The sequence below is a fragment of the Struthio camelus genome, chromosome 18 (genome assembly GCF_040807025.1).
Source record: "Struthio camelus isolate bStrCam1 chromosome 18, bStrCam1.hap1, whole genome shotgun sequence".
In the NCBI taxonomy this organism is placed as follows: Eukaryota; Metazoa; Chordata; class Aves; order Struthioniformes; family Struthionidae; genus Struthio; species Struthio camelus.
The window spans coordinates 16,831,188-16,850,134 of NC_090959.1; the positions used below are offsets into that span (position 1 = coordinate 16,831,188).

An 18,947-nucleotide genomic window follows, 5' to 3' on the forward strand; every position below is an offset into this window, starting at 1 on the left:
GATTTTCACTGGCTTTAAAGAAGTTAGGCTTGAAATGTGTGTTGAATTCCAAGAGAATTTCAATTTCCTAACTCATACAGGGTCCTTACAAGAAAATTGCAGTCTATCACCAAGATCACCTTTGCATCCTAAAGTGCTCTCTGAAGTCCAGCTGTACAAACAGCTAAGATAACATGTTCTCATGTATCCTCTCTGTGCCACATCCCCTTTATACTGTTGGGGCTGTTGTATGTATTTTCTACCTAGAAAGCAAGTTATTCTGCCTATAAGTTGATATCACTTCCTTCCCAGAGAGCATGGCAACATGTGTGAGACTGAGAAACTGGCTTCAGCTCTGCTGTTACTCCTTGGGCAAGTCGCTGAATCTTATGCTCAGCTCCCACCACTTACCTTACCACTACCATGAGGCAGTGCATCGATGCCTGGGAAGCACTCAGCTTAGGTGTCTGTTAAAGCAACTGAATCGTAGAGCCACAGCAAACATTGCCTTCTCCTTCTCGAGATCCTCTTGGCAATGGCAGCAGGAGTAGCCCATTTCCTTATCAGCTCCCTGAATCCATTACACAGCAGGTTTACAGCATGATTATAACTGTGACTTTAGCTTCACTTTCAGTCTTTATGCTACTATATTTAATGTACGTTTTAATGTAGTTCCAGTGCCAAGACCATGCTTCAGAGATAAATAGCTCTCAGCAGGTAATTTCTTTTGACAAACTCCCTAGCATTGTTGGGAAATGAAAAAAATGCACCTTCTAGCAGCCCCCATACAAAATAATATCCCGAGCCAAACCACTACAGAAAATGGTAACTGGGGAAGCAGTGCGGAAATCCAGACTGAAAGGACCATATTGTAATGAAGTTGTAGCCCTTCTTGTTTCTAAGGAACTAGATATCTTCCTCATCCCAGCCTGCTGCAAATTCAGATAAACTAAAAAAAGAATCCCAACTGCAAGATCTTGTCTTAGTGAAAAGAAAACTGAAATGAGAAAATGACTCAGGGCTTTAATGATGAGCTGGGAAAGTGAGATGAAGTTGCATGAGCCAGAGAGGGGATGTCAAAGATGTCAGGGTAGACTCTCTGTAGACCGTATAAGGCAGGTCACCTCTGGGTATTTCATGAAAACAGAGAGAAATGGAAATGCTCATATTTTGAAGTTCTTTCATGATTTTTATGACTCTTGCATATGAGGCATTTCAGAGCAGAGATAATTCTTCCTCCATGCTAGCAATTACTGGAGTGATTCCATGTCTTTTGAAGATAATATTTTTGCATCAACTTGAAAAGGAAAAATTGTTTGAGTAACTTCTTTCTCATTTGTTTTCTAATCTGGAGATTTAAAAACAAAATTATGAAAGTCTGTGTTTGTTGTATACCCTTCTACAAGAGAAGATGTGATTACAGCAAATGTATGCAGAGGGTACAGGGGCACATTATTTTCCTTGGCTACCACTTGTGGTATATGCTCCAGGTTTCCACTGAGTTTGTACAGCCTGTGCTGATGTCTGCGCTGCTGTGGCCTTTCCTTCTATTGCCTTCTCCACGCTACCTAAAAGCTAATTCTGCATACTCTGCAGTCACACTGCTTTCCTGGGGAGAGGACAGAGAAATGTGCAGGCAGAAATACCTCCTTTCAGGTTTGATACAGTAGTTGAGTTTCCTTTATGAAAGATTTTACTTATTTTTAAATCTGTTTCATCATGAAACAACCCCACAAGTGTTGCCTGATTTGCTGGTCATGCTGCCTGCCAGCCGATTCACAGAATTACTCTCTGCTCTGAGAAGCCTTGATGAAAAATGGTTCAACTAGTTCTTTGCATTGGCATTGTCCACTTTTGTTTTCTTGAGATCCCAAGGGAACTGGATCTGTGAACACCTCAATTAAGCCAAAGAGGCAAATTTTCACCCTCCTTGGACCCCCTGTTTTCATACAGATCTCGAGTTCAGACTGACTGCCGGTTGTGCCAGTTTGCCTACCCCTTTATCTATGTTTGAAAACAGCAAATCCCTGTCACAACGCAGGGAATTCCTTTACAAGATATTTGCACTATTTTCTAACCATTTATTTTTCTGCTTTTCTTTGTTCCAGGATTTGATATGATGGAAGCTTTTGGATTAGTAGAGAAGGAATATGCCTCCATTAAAGGAGTAGCTATGGAGCCATTTGTATTCAGCGGTTCCCGTACCTACACTTTGTTCAAAGATATTCAGCTCACACAGAGAACCAGGTAATTTAGGAACATAGCTGTGATCAGCTTCATGTTGAGCATATGTCTGATGCATACACATTAGCTATGTTCACAACAAAGAATGGTCACTAATTTGTGCATGAATGATTCAGCTGCACTGGCAAATTCAAAATGAGATTATACAGACAGCGAGTCTTTAAACTCCGTGAGTCTGGAGTTGTCCACGAGTCTGATAGACTGAAAAAAATGCCAGAGATTATTTTTCCTTAATATATCAAGAAATTAACCTCTGACTTGTCTCAAGATGAACCAGAATCTGGAATATATCATGCAGAAGTTAATAGGACAGAATAGAGCTCATGGTTTTTTTTTTTTTTTCTTTTTTTTCTTTTGGCATGGCCAAAAATCTTCAGACTGTGAGTATGTTCCTTATTACAGAATCACTTTTTCCAGCATTGTTAGATACCTGGCAACAGGCTGTGAGGGATACAAGAATTATGTCATATATACTGATAATACTCTATTCTTTAGGCATTCTGTCCATAAATATGGACACTTCAATGATGGAAGTTTGAGGTCACATTTTCATCTTCAACCCTTTCTGCCAGCATCTCTGATTTGGAGACAGATACTTGCTTTTAGAAAATGTTTGGCTCATAGCTGCTCTCAGCAGGTTGGTCATTATTGATGAGAAGGATTAACCACTGAATCTGGGTTGTGACTTTACCTCATTTGTTGCATTGTAGGCTTCATCTCAGGGTCCCACAGGTTGCAGCAGGCCAACTTTTGGCCCAGGCAGCTCCAGAGACCTGTCATTTTTTATGATTATAAATCAGGAATGATTGACATGCAGTGCTACTTTGTTTTAAGCCTAATTACTGAGGCAGTGGCTCCGTTTAATCTTAACTACAGAAGCAAAGCTTCTTAGAATAAACAGAGTTGGGGAGATTCAGAGAGCTTTTTGGTCTAAGTACTCAGAAAATTATGGCCAGTCCTTTTGTTCAGCTAGTACATATGCCTTTCCAGTGACATTACTTCTTCAGAAACAGAGAGAGAAATAAGAACTTGACATTACTTATGAATCAGTCCTGAAAGATGCTTGATGAGTTGTGTATATGCCCATGCAAATGTGTGCTGTTTCACGTTACTGATGTATTTCAGGCATAACCAATTTGACCTTCCTCATTGCCTTGTATCATCTAAGTATTGCTTCTGCCCGGTGCTTTCTAACAAGTTTGGCACATGGCTGGGAGGAAGCTGGGTTGTGCCCGGCAGCTGGTGACAGCATTTGTTGCATGTTCACAAGTTCCAGAGCTGAGCCCAAATTTTGCAGCTGGGACACTGGGAGGATCCAGAGGGAGCTTTCTGTGGGTTATATGCTTCTCCCTGAAGGGCACTTCCACAAATTTCTGCCAAAGCTTAATGATTTACCCTGTACAACAGGATCATCATTCCTCTTTCTTGAAGAGGAGATTTGGGGGAGAACGGAGGATTGTTTTGGAGCTTGGCAGAGATGTTTTATAAGGTACCACTGGGCTCTATTTTGAAAAACATTAAGGCTGCCCACACTGTCTGTTCAGCATTCCCTGAGGCAGCTCAGGCAGCGGTGGTCTGACACTGACAACCTCACCTGCACCTCTGCACGGCATGAGGAGAAGGCCCTTTGAGGGCCTCATGGTGCATGCTTCGGCTTCAGCTCAGACTTTGGAAACATGAAAGGAATGCACAAACTAAGGGCCAGGTTCTCTCCTGATGTATCTTGTTCCATTGTCATGGATTGTGCCAGGAGAGAATTTGGCCTTGTGTTTCATTCCCACAGGTTAATCTTTTCTAGGCCATCATACCTGAGGAACACCACAGGCAAATCATGTCTGTTTGAAGGATGCTGCCTGCTGACATTTGTCACCTTAAGCCACTGATGCTTCCTCGGCTTGTCTCCTTGCAGCGACGTGCACCTCTTTGCAGTTCCACCTGAGCACACCATCAGCATCTTACTCCGCCTCCTGCCTGAGACCTCCAAGGAGCCCTTTGCTGTGTGGCAAATAACAGATGAGGACTTCCAGCCTCTCCTTGGTGTTATCCTTGACTGTAAGTTTTCATGATGAATAGATTAAATTCAGGTGTTTTTTATACATTTCTAGGAGCAACAGAACTGATTTCTTTATTTAATTGACAGTTTTGTTACTTTAATGTTTTTGTTACACAGCAGCAGTCATGGGGAAGCTTTGCTGCTGCTGCCAACATAGGACTTTAAATGTTTCTCAGTGCAAGTAAAAACTATGTTTTCATTTTTATTCCATCTATAACATATTCTTTATTTTTACATATTATTTTTCTTTTCTACTGCTTGGAAATATTTGATTGTGAAATATTAAGTCTTTCACCATGTTTAAGCCTATTTATTTATTATTGTTCAGTATGTGGGTGAAATCAAATTCTCTTTTAATTCTAAGTTGTTATTTGTCCTATTTTCCCTGTAGCCAGTAAGAAATCCTTGACCTATTTCAATCATGACTACAAGGCTGATTTACAGGAAGTCTCCTTTGACCAACAGGAAGTGAAGAAGATATTCTATGGGAGCTTTCATAAGGTCCTTATCAAGAGAGGGAGAAATGTAGCTCTTGATCTCACGCCAGTCTGAGAATATTATGCCAACAATGTATATTGCTCAAATTGAGGCATGATTACAAAAATGCTTTGCAACCAGGCTGCTAGGGAACTGGCAAACCTATTTGATATGCTGAAGGTATAACTGTAAAGAATTTGGGCTCATCCCATGTGCACAATATACGATTTTCACACATTGATTGCTTCTTAAAATGCATTGCACATTTATCCATTTTATAAAGACTAATGGGGATAGATAAATTATAGCCACACATTGTGACCATCATTTTTATGTGTAATAGGTGGTAGTAACGTGAAATGGCATAGAAAAAGTTATACAGAATGTATGCTATAAGCTTCCTTGTAAAAGATGAAGCTTTGCCATTTCAGTATGTATTCATACAGCATATATTTTCATACATACATTTTTCTAAAGATACAACTTCCCTGCATAAAACATGTGTTTTTACTCTAAGGGATGCATTTTATGAATTGTATAATCCTGTAACTCTGTCACCTTGATTATTTTTGTCCCCAGCCAATTCATTTTTGAGAATGTGTACTTGTTTCTTTCTGGTGTGATATGGTGGTCCCTGTGGTACATAGTCACAGAGAAGAGGTCAAGCTAGCTGTCAGCTGCACTGTCTTTTTTGGGGGACTTAGCTCGAAACCATAGCCATTCAAGAACAAAGTATGCAAGTGGTCCCTCTGTAACCAGGTAATTCATGTCTTCATGGTTAAGCCTGTGTAGAGGCAAAGCCTAAGGATAAAGATCCAAAATATCCCTGTAATTTATTACCTAGGAACAAATCCCTCCTTGCTTGGGCACACAAAGCTGGGCTGCCTTGACAGGATGCTGAGCATTGTCAGTGCTGGGGGCAAGTCCCACATGGTCCCAAAGGCTGCTTTTACGTATAGATTTGGTATTGTCACACCTCAACAGGAGCTGTTGGTACCGCTGCTCACTGAGGACAGAGGACAAGTCCAGCAGCACCGAGCTCGCAGGGTGGTCCCAAGGACAAGAGACAGGCACTGTTAGGTGTACACGGAGGAACAACCCCCAGCCAAGGAGGAGGTTGTAGCACAAGTGCCAGAAAGGTGGCAGTCCAGGAGAACATGAAAACTGAGGGCAGAGATGAGCTTGATCTAGAGGCAGGAAGGAATGAAGGGCAATAGCAGAGACTCAGGAGCTGGGGCTGTTTTCACAGTCATTGGCCACAAACAGCTTATTGTTTTTTGCAAATGCTTCCTTTTTCTTAGTGTAGGGCCCATCTGCTGGGGCTGCCTGTCGAAGAGGCTATGATTTCCTGCAGGGATGGCTGTCTGCTGCCCTGTGGCTCTGCCTTTCCAGTTCCTCTCTGGTTCCTGGCTTTTTACCATCCCTTTCCAGCCAGTAATACTGTCATCAGTCACTGCAGCACTTTCTGCCTGGGGTTTTTCAGCAGCGTAACTCCTGCAGTGCTGTGTTCCTGCCCACCTGCCACAGCTGAAACACTCCCAGGAAAATATAATCATCGAGGCACCTCTCAGCCCACCTTAGGACCTGAGAAGCTGCCCTTTATGACCCTGTTTCTGAATATTTATCATCTTAGCTAGGACTGATGACCTAAATTCAGATAGGGCAGCTCTAATTTAAAGAGGCAGAGCTCATTTCTAGCTTTTAATTCTGTTGTAACTTTATTTGTATTGTATCAAATATGAGCTAATGTCAGCAAGAAGCTGTCACCATTACTGTTGCCTAAATTTCCCTTCAATTTTCCAGTCAAGTCCAGTTGATAAAATTAGTGTCTTTTTTGTTCTGCCAGTGATACATCACTAGGTCTAAAAATGCTTAGCACTGCAAGTGCACAGATCAGATTCTCCTGCTTTTATAAATAAACTCAGCAAGGGGAGTGAAATAGAGATGTACCCAAACTAAATCGCAGCTTCCTACAGCCCTGATTTATGTTGAGGTTCAGATCTGAGTCCAGATTTTACACTAAAATCTCCTCCGGAGAGTGAATCACATCTCTCATCAAGCCAGACCCAGAACTTGAGCCCAAGTCCCACCTGGGGCCCAGTTCAAAGGAAAGCAGTTGCAGTGTATTTTGACCTTTGCAACCTCCTGATCAGAGCTTCCCCTTCCACAGGGTGTAGCCAAGTGCTAAGGGCCAGGATTTTGGTATTGCTGAAGGCTGGAGTGACATGAATTTGCTTAAGTGCCTTTCAGAAGGGTTTCAAAGCAGTGACAAATGCTGCATGGATTTAATGTCACATCCATCAGTCAGCCCATGCTGTACTGCCTGCTGCCTAGAAGGCCTGAATGAGATCCATGAAATGTACGTGTTTTGTGTTAAATATGCAAGAGAAAAATATCCCTTTTTTCCTAAAGTAGCAAACATCATCTCAATTAATGTCATGGATATTGACTTCAGTCACAAATTAATAACTCTGAGTCCAGAAGACTGCATTAGAAACTGATAAGAGGAAAGCCCTCAAGCTCCCTCAAGCCTTGGGTTCCCTTATCTAGTTGAAGAAAAGGGATTTTTGTATTGAAGTACCATTTTGAAGGGCCTCCCACAGTATGACTCAGAGACTGCTAGGGAGTTGATAAGAGTGGACTGAGATGGAGAGAAAAGAGGAGGAGGAGAGGTTTCCTGGCAAGCTCCTTCCCTTTCTCCCCAGAAATTCTAAAAATTAAATTTTTTGGATGTCTTAAAAACGAGGAAATTTTTAAAAATCAATTTTTTTTTTTTAGAATTTGGGATTTTGATGACAATTAAATGCTGGAAGGATGTAAAAAATCATGTCTAGCCTCGTGTGAAAGGCACCAAATTTTTATAAGGGTTGTTGGGTTTTTTTTTAGCCCTCTATATCCTCTCAAAGCAAAGGTACTCCACCCAAATGAGCAATGAGCACTTTTTGCCAGTATCTGTAGGCAGGTCCATTATTAAGCTAGTTCTGAAAACTGAATTACTTAATACTATAACTCCCAAAGAGAGTTGATGTATAGCAGGGGAATGTCAGGGAGGAGTGCATTGTTGCGTAGCAAACACACCATATATTGAAACCTAATCTCCAGCCCATATGGTTTTGATCCATTTGCTTATTAAAAACATGTCACAAGTTGTAAGAGCACTAGGTGTGGGAACTGAGCAGAAAGCCTTAGCATTAGCATTTAGAAGACGCCCCTGTCCTGTAGCAGAGGTCCAACCTGACTCTTTCCACCTGTCACCCAGGTGCATGTGGCAGTGAGCCATTTCAAGATCAAACTCTACCTGGACTGTAAGAAAATAGCAGAGAAACCTATCAACACTGTTGGTAGCATCTCCACTGCTGGCTTCATCATACTGGGAAAAGTGACAAGGACCAGAGGGCCAAGGAGTGGATCAGCATCGGTGAGACCCTTGGTGATGCATGTTTTTGGAAAGTGGGGAGCTTAAATATGGAGCTGGCTGGGGTGGGCTGAGGGAGAGAACTGCCATCTCGCATCGTTCTCTCTCTGAATGCCTCCTAACGCTGCTGCGGCACAGGACAGTGTGCTGATCCCACTGATCTGAGATTTAATGCGCATAGTGCAATGTCTCTCTTCCTCACCTCCTACCTCTGAGGTTTCTGATTAGAGGCAGTAGAGTATGAGAGTGTGGTGTAGCTGCCTTCAGCTGGGCTCAGAGCAGGGGGCATTGCACTATGACGCTACGTACTCTGGGGACTAGGGAAAATACAAATCCTGCCCTAACAGGCTGAAGATGAGTTAGGGGAGTTAGGGAATTGCTTCTAAATGTGAAGGCTGTGTACATCAACCCCTACCAAGTGACAACAGGAAATGCTGGTGACTGAGAGCAACAGGTCTGGTTGTGTCTCTAGTGTGCTTGTGATTGCGTATCTGCACGCAAATGATGGAAAAACAAACTTCAGTTTAGAGGCTCTTTGTCAGCTGCTGCTTTAAAAAACAAACCAAGCAGTGCCAGTCTGTGGGCATGCCTTTACTACATAGCACAGCACTGCAGAGATCCTGCGTCCTTACAAGAGGAAAGAATAAGTGAAACTGTGGACAAGATGTTGTGTCCTATGACAGCACAGTCCACAATCCTAAAGGCAAAAGCATCTGTACCTGCCATCACCTGGGAGTTTGTTGCCATCCTTATCCTACACGATAGGAATGTTAAGTGTATCCAGAAAAAGGGGCAAGTTCATTGCTCATAATGTGCTGAATGGGACTAGAAAACCACTCATGACTTATGTGATGCTTCTACTCATTGACTCTGCTTTTAGAGCTAAGAGTTTGGGAGAAAGTAGCAGTATCAGTTGATTGCAACTTCCTTGTGTAAAAGCAGCATAATAAAATCAGCTTGTCCCATGTGCCTCTCCAACCACTTGCAAAGAAAAAAGTAGAAGCCTGGGATATGCCATGGAAAAAATGGTTTTTGGAATTGTCTATAAGGTATTGGAGCAGTTGTATAAGAAACCAGGGGACACTGAGATTCAAGCAGTACTCATTTGCTAAATAAATGCTGTAGTAGTTTAGACTGATTGCAAGCCTGTCAGACAGCTGCCAAGGAGGAAAGAATCTGTGCTCACCTTGTCCCTCTGAAAATTTCCCTGCTAACAGCTTGGCTAGACAGATCTCGTAACTGAGGAAACGGTAATGAACAGCTTCATGCCTTCTCTACTTCCGCTGCCTTTCAAGCCTAGCAAAGCTTCACATCTTCCCAGCGCTACTTCCCTTGAGAAGACAGAGTGCCTCGTTTATTGGTTATCATGGAACCTTATTTAATTTAAGATGTCTTTAAATGCTGCTTGATCTACAGGGCTCATCTATATCTGTATGCTGCATGTCACACTCCCTTGACTGAACAGCTTACTCATTGTTAAATGCATGGAATAGAAGGAAAAAAACCACTAGAAATAGTATGAAGGGGAAGAAAAATCTCTCTGCTTCATTATTTTTGTCTAGCTTTGTGCAGTATGTGTTCCTTTGTTAATCAAAACAGGAAGATGTGGCAGTCGTGAGGGATATGGTGAGAAAGACAGGATGAGGGGTTCTTGGGAGGAGAATCTGTCTCCTAGGCATTGCTGCCACTTTTGCTCTTATCTCCATTCCCTTGAGAGGCGACAAAAGCAAAGTTTATTTTCACAGTTTGGTGATGCTGAAGCCCAATTACTTGAGGACCTGCCACTGCTGCAGAACTCTGAGTAAATTGGAAACTTGGCTTTTGCTGGAGTGAAGCTGCGTATCGACTTAGCAAGACTCAGAGACCTGAAGACTTGTAAATCACTCAGTGGCCAGTGACACTTTTTACATTATGCATTAAGCACGTCTACATTTAATATAGCTGCCCCTTGGAAAGGAGAGTATGCGGGGGCTAGAGGCTAGTTTGGTCCTGATCTTCCACAGTACCTAATACAAAGCTGTGAAATGCATGGCAGTTTATGAGGGCTGGGTGTCAAAGTGGGATCTGCCCCCCATGGTTGTCAAGGTGAGACCATGGGGCCATAGGACAGCTTTGTTTGCCTAATGGCACTTGAGACAACATGGATGAGTCCTGTCAGATCACCGGTGAAGGTTATTTTCAGTACCTGAAGGTGATTTGATGGACTAACTATGCCAGCACTACCTTCTTGTCAAATTCTCCTTTTCTCCCACAGTTCCAGCTGCAGTCTTTGCGGATTGTGTGCAACAGTTTAGGGGCAGAGGAAGACAGATGTTGTGATCTTCCTGCATTGGTAAGACAAAAGGGACCACTCTGCTAGTTGAGATGAAGTTGGGGATGATGAAACAAGACCATGCAGAAGGAGGTGACACGGCAAATGATTTTGGTAGACACAAAAGGGAAACCATTTTTTTCTTCATCCTTTGGGAATACCAACAGGATGTTTCTTGGTGAACAAAATTGTTTGTTTCAAAAGGCAAGGTAACTCCTCAAATCACAGTGCAGTGTATATCCTTTCTGTCATGAGCTCTTCTATGACAGCAGCCCCAACAACCATACAGCTTTGCTGCCACCCCTCAGCCCTGAGTTACAACATCCCCCTGCTCTACTATTCAAATTTTTTTCCCAAAACAGGAAGGAATATGAGGTTGAGTGCTTTGTTGGGCCTGTAAGCACTTAGCAAGGAGCAAATTATCTTCCAGTGTGCTGTGCAAATTTCAAACAGAGCTAATCCATAATTTTCTGCATCAACTTGTTATTTGACAGAAAAATAAAGCACAAAACTCTCTCAGTGGGCTGGAGCAAACTTCTCTTTTTCTCCAACTGAAAGACTGAATTTTGAAATACTGAAAGTGTTACCTGGGATCCATTCCGCTCTTGCTGTGCAGTTCCTCATGCAACCTTGGCTTGCCTTTGTTTCAGAGAGATGAAGAGACCTGCCCTACCTTATCTCCCGCCTGCACTTGTACGTCTGGCCTCCCAGGCTTACCAGGACCTCCAGGGCCCCCTGTAAGTCTATCCGTCTGTGTCTTCCTAGAAAGAAGTATATTGTACATGTTGGCATTGTTTCATGTTGTTCGGGCACCCAGAGGCAAGCCAGGTGTGAAGAGCTGGGCAGGTAAATGGAGAGAGGTCAACACCCTACTGCAGCAAGACTGTAGTGTGTTGGATGATCATGGCCTCCACAAGGTTTTGTTTTCTGTCTCCTATCTTGATCTCAGACCTGATTAAAGGGGAAGGCAGCTCTTCTCTGCTCAGCACAGACCCCAGAGCTTTGCCTGATGGAGTTTTGCTTCTTTGTGCGTATTCTTGGCTGTTTTTCAGAATAGCAGGTGAAGTCTCGGCTTGGCAGGCTAGCTCCTGCCCTGATGTCCCAGTCTGAGGGAGCATTAAGGTCCTCCTCTTGCCAGTGAAAGGCTGAAGTGGAGAGGTACCCTGCAGGTTTCCTATGGTCATGAGGTGGGGAGATGGCACTTTGGCAAGGCAACAGCTACAGCTGGGAGCAAGCAGAGCCTTTCCTAAGGCCACATTAATCCTCTTATGGGAGGAAGACTGACTGCCCTCTGTGTGTGCTGCTGCAGAGATTTTATGGATGAGAGGCTTTGAAACTCTTTGTAAATGGAAAAAAAAATTTTGGTTCCTCTGTTAACTGGGAGCCTTATGCAGACACTTGGCGAAGACTCTCATTTCTGCAATGCACAAGCCCACGCAAATGGGTGTCAATAAAGAATCTGGCCCTCAGCAGCTGATTTTATCCATCTGCCTTTCACCTCCCATGCAAAATGGACTACTTTTAACCACATATTTTGCATTTCATAGCTCAATGCACTTGGAGCATGTCTGTACAGATGCTTGCAGGGAGACCTCTGTTCAAAGTAAGCCAAGACTGCCCGTGATACGCAGCTGCCTTGTGCACTGCTCTGAGGCTGGGCCACGCAGGAGGGCTTTGGAGTGTGTCTGTGGAACTGGATTTGTTCTACACCCCACTGGCTCATGGGCAGGCTGGGTTCAGACCAGACTGCAAGTGTCTGCATAGGTGGGCAGTGTAAAGAGAAAGAGGAGGCTTTACAATCCTCTCTCTCTCCCAAACACTCTCTCTTTACAGAGGATATGACCTGCAAGAAAACCCTGAAGGAAATAGGGGAATATGGTAATAGTCTTTAAGGATATAACATGCTCTGGGATAAAGGGTGAACTCAGTCCTTTGCCCTATGCGTTACGGACAGAGGAAAGTCACCATGGGTTAAACGGCAGCAAGAAATTTTCTGATTGGACACTTGTAAGCAGTTATCCAGCGGTAAAGTTGGTGAAGCCCAGGACCAGGCAGTGCAAAAATGCTGTAGGATCTCCATTAATGGAGGCATTGAAGAGATTAAAGAACAACGTAAGTGGAGCTGATCCTGCCTTGGAACAAGCAGACAGACCAGAAGCCATCCCAGCTTCTTCCTGACTCCATTCCTCTAGGATTCACTGAGAAGCTTTTTGGGGGCCAGTGGTAACTTACCTGGCCATGGTTTAATAGCAAGGGCAGCCAGTTCAGTCCACAGCAAATGTCTGCATGTCTGAAGCGTGAATGGAAACATTTGTGTTTGCACATGGCAGCTGAGGGCTGAAATCCTGTCCACAGCAGCCACTTTCAATCATGCCAGGAACTTTTCTCCTGAAAAATAACCGTTTAAGCAACAATGGCCTCCTTGCTCAAGGGGAGATGTTTTAGATCATCTTTTTTAATACTGTGGTTTTACTGTGAAATCAGTTCCCCACTTTGCTAGGAGCAGTGTCTTGTTGCATAGTAATTATGTGCTCATTCCAGTGGAAGTTTAATTACACAGCACACTGTATCATCACATTATATTTCGATATACTAAGTGCATAATTACCATCTTGCATTGCCCTATGGTTTAAACATCTCTGCAGCACAACTCTTAAGAGCTGGGTTCTTTTGAGCATTAGAGAAAATACAGTTATAACACGTAACCTTATTCTCACACCATCAAACTCAGTAATTTGCTGCAGTTATGTGAGCACTCACTGCTACTTTTAAAACTCCAGTAGCTTAAAGTTAGCAAGATTTATCTCCCACCTTGCAGTTATCGCTCTTTCTTAACGAGTGTTTTTGAGCAGGCCAAACTAACTGCTGAAATGAGCTTCTGGGCATTTCTGAAAGAACCTTCAGCAAAGCTTCCTGGATGTACCTCTTAATCCAAATCCATTGTTATTTAGATTCAAGAATAGAAACTTTCAGATTAAGATGTCAAAAGTTCACACAGTATTAGTTTATGCCAGAAGATTAGTTTTCTCTCAGATCCAGCACTTATGCAGATGCAGAGCTAAGCTGGGTCTCCCTGGAGTTGGCCACTGTCCCTGATTTCTGCGTGTGCGTGTTCTGTCCGGAGGATGTTACATAAAAGAGCCTTGGCCTAAAGGGATGTAAACAAGAGCCCCTCTTTCTTTCTTCTCTGTTGCATTCCCATGTTCCTGTCTGAGCCCTTCTCCATTCATTGTCTCAGCTTGGCTCTACTGGTGGGAGGGAGGAGGTCTGAACAGATCGAAACTCCACCTCTTCCTGTGGATGATGGGTGCGGTGTATGCACTGCCTGTGGTGCAGGTGGCCGCACTGTTGTCTTTCCTGCCATTTTCCAAACTGACTGAATGGCTGATTAATTTTCTTCCTGTACCCTTTTTCTCCAAGTTCTCTAGGGCAAGGATTGTCTTTTCATTGTGTGTGTACAGCAAAAGGGCCAAGTTCTGTCCCCTAGGCTCTTTGTTACATCGAAATAAAAATATTATTATTAATAACAGCAGCTTTGTGCCTTGTTGGCAGGGCAGCCCTGGCAGGAGGGGACCACAAGGGGAACAAGGGGAGCCGGGACCCAAGGTGAGTACTGAAACTCAGCACTACCTTTGGCTTTCATTTACTTCAGGTTACCTCAGAGGAAGGATACAGGAGTGCAAACTCCTCCTTTAGGAGGAACAAACATCCTTTGCTGGATATGTTTGTTCCAGGTCTGAGCTTGATTCCTCTGACTCCTCTCCCTGTTTCACTGCACCAAGTAGAGCCCACTCAGGGCCTTAAGAACCAATGTGTTGAGGAGTACGGGATCACTTATTGTTAATGAAATGTTCAGTTAGGTTATAGAAATTAAGATGATGGGCCTGATTGAATTGAATTAATGCAATGTGATCAGCAATGTTCTTGGAAAGCAGCCATTCTGGAAAATGGTCAGTCTTTGTGCTGTGCTTGATCTAGCTGCCAAGCGCACCTAGGTTGGTAGCGCTCTTGGTCAAACTATTGCGAGGTGTGAACCGCCCAAGAACCACACAGAGACTTCAGGAACAGTTCTGAGGTGAGCTAAGGAATGACTGGGCTTCCTAAATGCGGGGAAGTGCAAGTCCTAACTGAAGTGTTAGCACATTGAAGTCACTGTTCTGCTAACCCATGCACAGCAAAGCCAGACCAACCTACTTCTTCCCTTCTTTGGGGGTAACCGCTCAGAAGAAAGCAGAGTTACAGGGGAAAACATTTTGGAGAGAAAATGACAATAGATGCAGATTTCATCTACAGATTAAGGAATGTTTTTCTTTGTTTTCTGACCATCTTGAATAGCTGGAATGATCTGCTGCTTGGGAGGGTGAATCCTGCTTTGCCAGGCACCGTGTGGCGCTTTGCCATTGACTCCTGTGGATGGGGCACTAGAACTTTGGACCTAAAGGCAAAGGCAGCTGAGGTTTCTAGAGATTCCCACCGTCCTGAATTCTCCATCTTGAATGCGGTAGAGGGATCGTGCTGACCCAGCTCATGTGGTGCAGCCTTTTCGGAGGATAGGCTCTAATTGCTTTTCTTCTTTATGTTTGATTTCATGTCTTTGGCTTTAGGGTGAACCAGGCCCACCTGGACAAGTGGGGCCAGAGGGTCCTAGCGGCCAGCAAGGCTCTCCAGGTTCCCAAGGGATCACGGTTCAGGGTCCTGTGGTATGTGATCTCTTCCACTGCCTTATTTGTCACTTATTCTTTGCATTAAGAATATATCTCACCAAAAAAAAAAAAAAAAAAAGTCATCCTATTAACATGTGGGCAGCTGCACTGAGAAAGATGATGATTATTTTTTCATGCTGATGAGGCCTTGGGCTTAGTTGTTCTGGCAAAAGACTTCTCTTATCCGGACTTTCCCTCATGTACCTTTAATGATAACAGCTCAGTGGAGTGTTCAGGCATTTCTTGGTCATCACTGTTAGGCCAGGAACGCAGGTGGAGGCGACTATGTGCATGTCTGTAACAGTATGGCAGAATTCCCATGAACATACTGTGATTGCAAAACTTCTTTTTAGTGCTTCAGAGAGCATGAGCAAACTGGGAAGTGGGTGTGGAACAGGCAGGATACTGTTTTCCTTAAAGGATGCTGCAGCATGCATAACTATGTCTTTCTGTTTTAATCCAAGGGACCACCAGGAATTAAAGGAGAGAAAGGAGATGCTGGAAGTCCTGGCATGCAGGTAATAGTAGACACCATTCCTTTAAATTGTCTTAAAGATTTCTCCCTTTTTCCTGGTAATTAATTTAAGCAAGATTGAAAAGCAATGGAGTTCTTACTGTTATCTGTTTTGAAAGTCTTTCACTCTGGACTGTCATCACCCCATCTTCCTGTGCTGGTCTACTCCTGTTTCCTAAAGTTTTAGGCATACAGTCATCCATAGCTTCAGTCTTCCAAAGGGGCAAGTATCCTACTTATTTCACAGAGCAATAAGACAGTCTCCAATAAGCAAGCCATAAATGAACTATAAATCAGCAACAGAGGTAGGAGGGAAAGTCAGCTTGACTGCCTGCTCTCTGCTTTGGTGTTTCCCAAGAATCCTCAGAGCAGAAGAGGCAGGAGATAGTGTCTGCAAAGCGCCTAAGAACTCTGTTATCAAAAGCAGTCTTTCAGAGTAGGGTGCAATGTAGGGGGAAAAGGGAAACTGAAGCAGTTGGTGGGAGAAAAAAGAGCCTATCTGGAAGCCTGGAGACAGTGCAGGTTAAAGATGGAATGGCATGGATTGTTCTGTTCCACAAATAACTCTTGTCTCTTTTTCCATCTTTCTTTTTTTTTTTTTATGTCCCCTGTTACAAAATATGAAGTAGAGAAATAGTAATCAGATGCCAATTTTACTCAGCAATTCTGGTTTACAGGGCATTCCTGGTGTGCAGGGAGCTCCAGGCAGGGATGGTCTTCAAGGTGCAAAGGTAAAATACCTCATCTCTGAGTTTTCAAGCATGGGCACCTAAAATCCAAATGTGAGTATACTTGCAGTGACCCAAAACATCCAGCTCTCCTTGTGCACTCAGTGCATAATTGAATTATGCTTTCACCAGGCCAAAGGGACTGGAGAAAAAGATATTGGGTCATCTCAGGTTTGGCCAAATTTTCATGACTGACCAGGTGGCAACCTTCTTGTCTGCTTGGCAGGTGTATTTTTACCCATTCTGGGCAAGCTCCTGTTAAAAACAGCATGTGGAGAAACCACCTTATTGCTTACCAGCTCTCTTTGAATCCTCTTGTTAATGTGTGACTGGATTTGGCTTTGCAGGGGGTGAGAGGACTAGAAGGCACAGCTGGGCCCCCCGGACCACCTGGACCAAGGGTAGGTACTTGTCCTGGGCGATGCAGTTGAAAACTCTTCCTCAGCAAGAGCCTGTGGTTTGTTGACAAGCTGTCATCCAGAGATGTCAACGTAGAACCTCTTCTCAGAGTATCTCAGGGTTATACCCCAGCACATTTTCACAAGTGCATCTCTCCTGGTGCTGTCAATGTAAGGAGTGATGCCTTTAGCTTCCCCTCTGGAAGATATCTTCTGGGGAGGCCTTGAAGCAGGAAGGAGATGAGTGCTTTACTGCTGCTGCTTTCCTGCTGCTACTTTTTTTTCAGCTATTGGGTGAGTTTAGGGTGTACAGGGGTTGTCACACTGAAATCACTAGCTGGAGCTGGAGGGCGCAGGCAGATGTGAGAGAATTCCTCAACCCCCATTCCAGTACCCATTGGATCAGGGCTCTATGTTGGCAGGCATATTTATACTCTTCTTTGTGCCCGCGATAGCAGAACCTTAAGATTTGTTGAGAAATTTGCATCCATCTGCTAATTTGAAGGCATAACACCCCTCCCAAGTTTTGTGAAATAGCTTCACTTCACATTACATAGGAAACTGAACCAAATGTACTTACAGATGATGGAGTATAGGGACCTGATAGTTACTGAGTCTCACTACTGGCTTATAATAAAATTTGGCCGTCCTGAATAGTGTACAGTGGCTATTGCTCACAGCTCTCTTTGTGTAAGACCCTCATAGTAGTTGTAGTTGGGTATTTATAGAAGCTAAGTCTGAATGCAGCTCATGACTGTGACTTACTCATCCTGGGGAGATGTGGAAGAGGCAGGATTGAACCTGAGCTTTCTAAATAGGAGGAAAGCACTATAGCCTTCACACCAGACTCTGAACACCATTCTGGTGCTATCTTGAAGGCTCCTTTCATTTTCCACAGGTCAAAATAATTGTTAATCATTAAGTTTAAACCTAACAGCTGGAAAATTGTAAAGGTAAATACTTCCTGTGTTTATTGTTGTTTGTTTTTCTTCCCTGTGTGGCTCCAAAGAGCACAGGCATTTCACAAAGAGGAGATCAACAGAGAATACACTTCCCTTTCTCTAAGCTACTGTTGCTGTTGCAGCAAAGCATTAGAGGCAAACACAGATTTTCAAAGAAAAAAACAACAGCATGGTATTAGCAGGCTGGAGAAAAGGATTATGCCCTAGGCTAAGTCTAAAATAATCTGAATATATAATGAAGGATCTGAAACCTGCAGGGTAAAAAATGCATTGCAGTTTGTGAGCAAAACTGAACTTTACTGGCTTGACCATACCTGAAACAGTAATAGGAAATGATGTGAACATGACTCATCCCTGGTATATTTTTGTAAACCTCATATTTTTGGCTGGATGAGGCACTGGCATAAACCTTAAAGACCCAACGCCCTTGCTGGAGTCCTCTGAACTCAAACTAAACTGGTGCCCCTGCAACCCTGGGGAGATGTAAGCCTCAAACAGGAAAAGAAGAATTTTATCTTCATCTTGTAATTAATCTTATAATTAATCTTATCTTCATCCTGTAATTAATGCTGCAGGGTTTCCAAGGAGTGACAGGGTCCCGAGGCAGCAGCGGCGAGAAAGGACCTCCAGGTGATGTTGGGCCAACAGTAAGTTTCTGCTTGTGAGTCTCAAAGGCAAAGGCATGAGATAATTCAGGGGAAACAAGCTTTTCCCACAGAAGGTCTCCCACAGAGCGTAAAGAATAGTTTTAATTTACACTTGTCCTTCTTAAGAAGATCTGTGGATATGCAAAGCTGAGGCTACTTGATTGTCGATAAAGCATTTAACAAATCCTGCTTTCCTTCATTCTCTGTAGATTTACAAGCTGCACAAAATCTAGCAGGCAAACAAATTTCCAGTGTGAGGTTCTAGACTAAATAAAGAACTAGTCAAGCCCGAACAGGACTAGCTAGCGTTGGGCTTTTGTGGGGCAACCTCAAGTCTAGATACCACAGTTATTTCTTGTTCTCAGATGTTAAAAAAAACTTAATAAGTTGGGAAAACTGTCCTAAGATAATATCTGAGGAATTTCTGCATCCTTGTTGATAGTATTTTATGGCATTGCTCCAGCACTTGCTTTATTTTTGGTGCCCTTAAAAAAAGAAAACAAAATATTCCTATGA

The 18,947-nt window shown here is 43.3% G+C and overlaps 1 protein-coding gene across 6 annotated transcripts in view; it reads left to right on the forward strand.

Annotated features, from left to right (window-relative positions):
* COL20A1 (collagen type XX alpha 1 chain) overlaps nucleotides 1-18,947 on the forward strand; it is a 64,750-nt gene that overhangs the window by 34,238 nt on the left and 11,565 nt on the right. For 5 of the 6 annotated variants that reach the window (XR_011135321.1, XM_068912531.1, XM_068912530.1 and 2 more), the window contains 12 exons: nucleotides 2,088-2,226; nucleotides 4,133-4,275; nucleotides 4,668-4,777; nucleotides 8,013-8,171; nucleotides 10,423-10,500; nucleotides 11,130-11,216; nucleotides 14,032-14,085; nucleotides 15,084-15,179; nucleotides 15,647-15,700; nucleotides 16,374-16,427; nucleotides 16,772-16,825; nucleotides 18,360-18,431. Coding sequence is in view for 4 of the 6 variants with exons in the window: in XM_068912531.1 (XP_068768632.1) it covers nucleotides 2,088-2,226; nucleotides 4,133-4,275; nucleotides 4,668-4,777; nucleotides 8,013-8,171; nucleotides 10,423-10,500; nucleotides 11,130-11,216; nucleotides 14,032-14,085; nucleotides 15,084-15,179; nucleotides 15,647-15,700; nucleotides 16,374-16,427; nucleotides 16,772-16,825; nucleotides 18,360-18,431 (1,100 nt within the window). In the remaining 2 variants the exon portion in view is untranslated. Of the gene's footprint in view, nucleotides 1-2,087; nucleotides 2,227-4,132; nucleotides 4,276-4,667; nucleotides 4,778-8,012; nucleotides 8,172-10,422; nucleotides 10,501-11,129; nucleotides 11,217-14,031; nucleotides 14,086-15,083; nucleotides 15,180-15,646; nucleotides 15,701-16,373; nucleotides 16,479-16,771; nucleotides 16,826-18,359; nucleotides 18,433-18,947 lie in introns of those variants that run through there. The other variant, XR_011135322.1, reaches the window with a different exon arrangement.